Source organism: Macrobrachium nipponense, chromosome 1, assembly GCF_015104395.2.
Source record: "Macrobrachium nipponense isolate FS-2020 chromosome 1, ASM1510439v2, whole genome shotgun sequence".
Taxonomy (NCBI): Eukaryota; Metazoa; Arthropoda; class Malacostraca; order Decapoda; family Palaemonidae; genus Macrobrachium; species Macrobrachium nipponense.
Genome location: NC_087200.1, coordinates 37,816,067 through 37,821,066, shown reverse-complemented (window position 1 = coordinate 37,821,066; position 5,000 = coordinate 37,816,067). Strand labels below are relative to the sequence as shown.

At 35.8% G+C, this 5,000-nt stretch overlaps 1 protein-coding gene across 1 annotated transcript in view; it reads right to left on the bottom strand.

Moving 5' to 3' along the window:
* The window catches only part of LOC135219239 (uncharacterized), a 123,460-nt gene that overhangs the window by 14,683 nt on the left and 103,777 nt on the right, over window positions 1–5,000 (bottom strand). Inside the window, exons 2-3 of the mRNA XM_064255835.1 lie at window positions 3,894–4,038; window positions 1,028–1,199 (exon numbers count right to left, since the gene is read on the bottom strand). Coding sequence (XP_064111905.1) covers window positions 1,028–1,199; window positions 3,894–4,018 — 297 coding nt within the window. The 5' untranslated portion in view covers window positions 4,019–4,038. The remainder of the gene's footprint in view (window positions 1–1,027; window positions 1,200–3,893; window positions 4,039–5,000) is intronic.

Below are 5,000 nucleotides of genomic sequence, written 5' to 3'. Positions count from 1 at the left end.
TACGATTTATTTGTAAAGCTGCTAAACCCTAATATATAACTACGATTCCATATTGATTTCAAGGGAATTCATTACCTTGAGCTTACTACGTGGTTTTGGGGTATGAATGTATTCGTAGGGTATGTGTTTGACTACTGATGTTGAGAAGCTGGCCTCCTTGTATACTTGAAGTATTGTGTTTCTATATGACCTGTCTCCAAAATTCAGCTGTCTGTTGTGCTGCTCCGTCCTTTACAGTTTTGTACTATATGCGTTATTGTCGGGTTGTTCCCAAGATGAGGTCTGTGGTTACTGTAACGGGAACGCGCTGTTGGTCTGATTTGTGGGTGTTGAGTCTCCTTTCTATGAAGCTATTAGGAATAAAAGTATCTGTCATTTCAGTTGTTTGGCTAATTTCACTGACAATTTTTTCCCAACTACTTTATTTGTTGCTACAAGTCTCATTATATTCGTACCAACAAACTGAGTTTTTCTACGTAGGAGATTTTACTATTGAGTTCAGAGGTTCCAAGCCACCCACAATGATGTGGTAGAAAATAATTTCTTCACATTTTTCGTACAAGATAAAACAAATTTGTTACTTAAAACATGTTCCAGATGTTAATAAACGTGCATTCAACCGTGATATTTGCTGCTGCTCAGTACTTGTGATAATTCGTATGGAAATTTTTCGTCGTAGGTTTTTGCATCACTCTGATTTCTGATTTCCTTGATGCTGCCGCCTCTACTCCTCACAGAGTCTTTGTTAAGTTGACATGTCAGTCGTTCCCCCAGATTTTCGGCAGGGGCAGTGTTGCTTTGGCATCTGAAACCCTCATTTCATGTCTTGATAATCACTGAGGTGTTCAGTTATAACTTCTTTCATTGTAACTTGAGAATGTGGGAAGACTAAACCAGAAAACGTGTTGAAAGCTGTTAAAGACACACCATCATTTACTATTACTCAAGCCATGTATTTCGAGAATGGTTCTCGAGTTTTGATATATGAAAATTGTCTTAAATTTACTTGGGAAGTTCAGTCACTTACCGGTGCGTCTCCAGAATACCACCGTGGTGAACTTTCAAAGGCATCTCTGTGGAAGTTGAAGATGGCAAACTGCTTGCGGACGTCATCCAAATCAACATGTGACAGTCCCACCTGGCACAGATTTCTGAGCACCGATTCGCGGATTGCAGTCTTACGTTTGGAGTCAACAAATCTGGAATAACACTGTTCACTTAGTTGCTGTTTTTCATGGTTTCTGGGGGGTTTTAAAACTTAATATTGGCATGTTTGTCAAGACAACGAGCTTTTGACATTATTTATGGGTCAATTGATGGTTATTCATCCCCATGGAGGGTTATAGGTATCTCCAATGTTATAGTTTGAATATATATATATATATATATATATATATATATATATATATATATATTATATATATATATAATTATATATATATACACACACATATATATATACATATATATATATGATATATATATATATAGATATACACATATATATATATATACACATATATGCAGGTTTTCGTTGAACGATAGATAACTGCGAACTTCAACTATTTTGATATTGGTTCATTCCAATGACCTGTATTCGCTCTTCACTTCACTACTGGGAGTTCATAAAAAGCCACTTCTCGTCTCCATAACAAACTTTCGGAGTGTACTTCGTCCATAATCATTCTAAACTAAAATATTAACATTATTTCCATATTACGATTGTCACGGAATTACTGTTAACATGTAACACGTGAAAAAATGGGTAACTATCAATGGTTAATTAAAACATCGGAACAACTATACAAAGAATGAAGACAGTGTTTTACAATTCGAACATAAGCGAACATATATTTATGTACTTTTATGTATAGGTAATATAAAACTAGAAAATATTCAACACTTCCCTAAAAAAAACAAAAAAAATGCTAAAATTTTTTTAGAAACCTCTGGCATCATTGTCCTTAGAGTTCCAAGGAAGGCTTCATGTCTTCCTCAAGCGCCCCACAGAAATAGAATTGATACTACACAGAACCTTGACACATGTATTAAGATGACTTTTCTTTATCTTTGTTTCGCCATGAAAGTCTACGAGGTGATTTTTTTTTTATTGATCGTGTGTGTTTGTGCATGCGAAATCTCTCTCCGCACAATGTAAGTGGTATATCCAATATATAGTATGTGGAGGAATGACATCCTTCCTGTTTGCAGAAATACTAATAACACTGTAAAACCTTCGGTGTATGGAAAGTCAACTAATCTTGAAGATTGTGTTAATTTCAATGATGTTTTCTCCGAAAAATACAAAATAGGAGTAATTAAGACATTATTGCGGTAGAGGGTATGGGACTCGTAGTGACTGGGATTCCTTCCACAATGAAATTACGAGAATAAAACAAATGTTAACAAATAATAACTTTCCTATGGAAATAATAGATGAAACTGTAAAGGAGGTTTTGAATAAAGTGATCCTGAATGATTCTTTACGAACTGGCGAAGAAAAATAGCAAATTAACTTCTTTTTTCAAGGAGAAATGTCAAGTTGGTACTAAGTTGAAGAAAAGCTGCTGAAAAAGATGGTTTCCAATCATGTAAAAACGGGTAAAGAAAGAAAGGGATAATATCTGTCTCAGGATTTACCATAAATTATAAGAATGAAAAAAAAAACCGATTCCTTCTGAATCGTACACCAGTTTTCGGGGGAGTTCCCGACAGTTAGTATTCCTGTAACCGGGAAGGAAGTCATTCCTCCACACATATATTGGCTATACCACTTGCATTGCCGGAGAGAGTTTTCGCATGCACACACACACAGACAGGATCAATAAAAAATCACCTCGTCGACTTGCATGGCGAAACAAAGATAACGAAAAGACAACTAACAATGTGCCAAGGTTCTGTGTACAGTAACAATTCTATGGGGTGATTGAGGAAGACATAAGCCATCTTCATAAGAGACACGAAGCCTTGAACTCTCAGGACAAAGGATGACACAGGTTTCTCAAAATTTTTAGCACTGACCTTGTAATTGGCGAAGTTCTGAATATTCTCTAGTTTTATATATCTATACATAAAAGTACACACATATATGTTAGTTTATTTCCAATTTGTTAAACATCTCATTTTTTGTAGAGTTGTTTCGTTGTTTTAATAAACCATTGCCAGTGGCTCATTCTTTGACTTGCTGCTTGTTAACAGTAATTCCATAACAATCGTAATTTTTACTTATTTGTTTACTTATTTTTAATTGTTATGTTTGGCCAAGAAATTATGTAAATATTTTAGTCTGGATTGTTACGAAGTACAGTCTGAAAATTCACTATGGAGACAAAAATAAAAGTAATTATCAAGAAGCGGCTTTCTTTATAATTCTACGAACTTCGAGTAGTGAAGTGAAGAGAAACTACAGGACATCGGAAAGAACCATTATCAAAATAGTTGAAGTTCACTGTCATCTACCATGCAGCCAAACCTGCATAATGTGTGTTTATATATATATATATATATATATATATATATATATATATACTATATATATATTATATATATATATATATATATATATATATATATTATATATATATATATAGATATGCCTTTATAGTTTTGTAACAAATTACGTTGTTTCTAAAATGTAATGCAAATTTTGGCCTTTAAAATAAGTCAAATTTATATTTTCAAAAAGTGTTCATGCTAAAGCTTCTGATAAGCAATAATCAAATCTACGCTTGAAACCATAGGTATGATTTAAAATTAGAGGGAAAATAACATTTTCCCCTTTCACGAGACTATATAAGAACCAGATATACCGAGAACTTCAAGAGTTTTGTAGACTTTGCTTGCACCCCCTCCCTCCCTCCCTCCCTCCCTCCCTTCCTCCCTCCCTCACTTACTTGATGTTTCTGCACATCGTCTCTGGGTCCAGCGAAGGCGTCTGAATCAGAGGAGGCTGAATGACGAATCCCAGTGCAAGGCGGATGGCGATGCACAGCGCCAGAACCAGGGTTACTGTCCCCATGTCTCCTTGTTGCCTGTGGTCTGCCATGAAATTATTTTTAGATTTATTTAGTAATGGTTATTGCGTTCTAATGGCTATTTGCGTATAGATATAGATTATATTATAATATACCATCCGATACATAGGTTGTCATTTACCGTCCAATACACAATTCTCATTCTTGAAAGGGCCATTCAAGGGTGATGGGTAGCGAAAGACTATTAATATCTCTATATGATATTTCATATTCCTGACTCTGACCTCCTGTAAGTGCTGATTTTGCATGGCTTAATGACATCGTAACTGACTCGGTGCAACTGGAAACAACTTTGCTCTGAATTTTTGTAAAGTACTGAAGAGAAATGTTTCATTCCTCTCTCCAACAGCAGTAATGAAATTTTGCGAAGAATCGACCTCGTCCCAGGGTCTTAGTTCTAGCGAGTTTCACCAAGGCAATTGCAGTCTAACCACCAGTGTTTCATCAAACTTTTCAACCTAGTTTTCTTCCACACTAGCAGTGAAAAAAAGTGTTGTTTTTTACTTCGTGTCTCGTATATTACTATAATGCATTCCAGAGGCCACGAAATAGCGTTTATCGTAAACAACTTTTAAACCGACTCATGGCTTTCCATGCTACTAAAGCTTTCATCGGGTGTTTCTTCTTTCCGAGTGTTTCACCTTAACTTTCGTCAGAGCGTTTCGAACGAGTGGTGCTTTTTGACGTAGATGTGACGCAGAGTCATCCCCCTTACCTAATTATTAAAAAAATTATATATAATTCAGTATGATAATTTGCTTTAAAAAAACTTCGTATGGCCAAGGGACATTTAACCATAAATCAAACACCAAAAGGAATAGTGAAGGATACGCTATTCCGACGTCACTGAACACATCACCACTTTTGCAGATGGTTGGGGGTAAGCCCGGCTTTTTGCGGATTGTTGGGTGGGTAAGCGCGGCATTTTGTGGATGGTTGGGTGGGTAAGCGGGTCTTTTTGCGGAT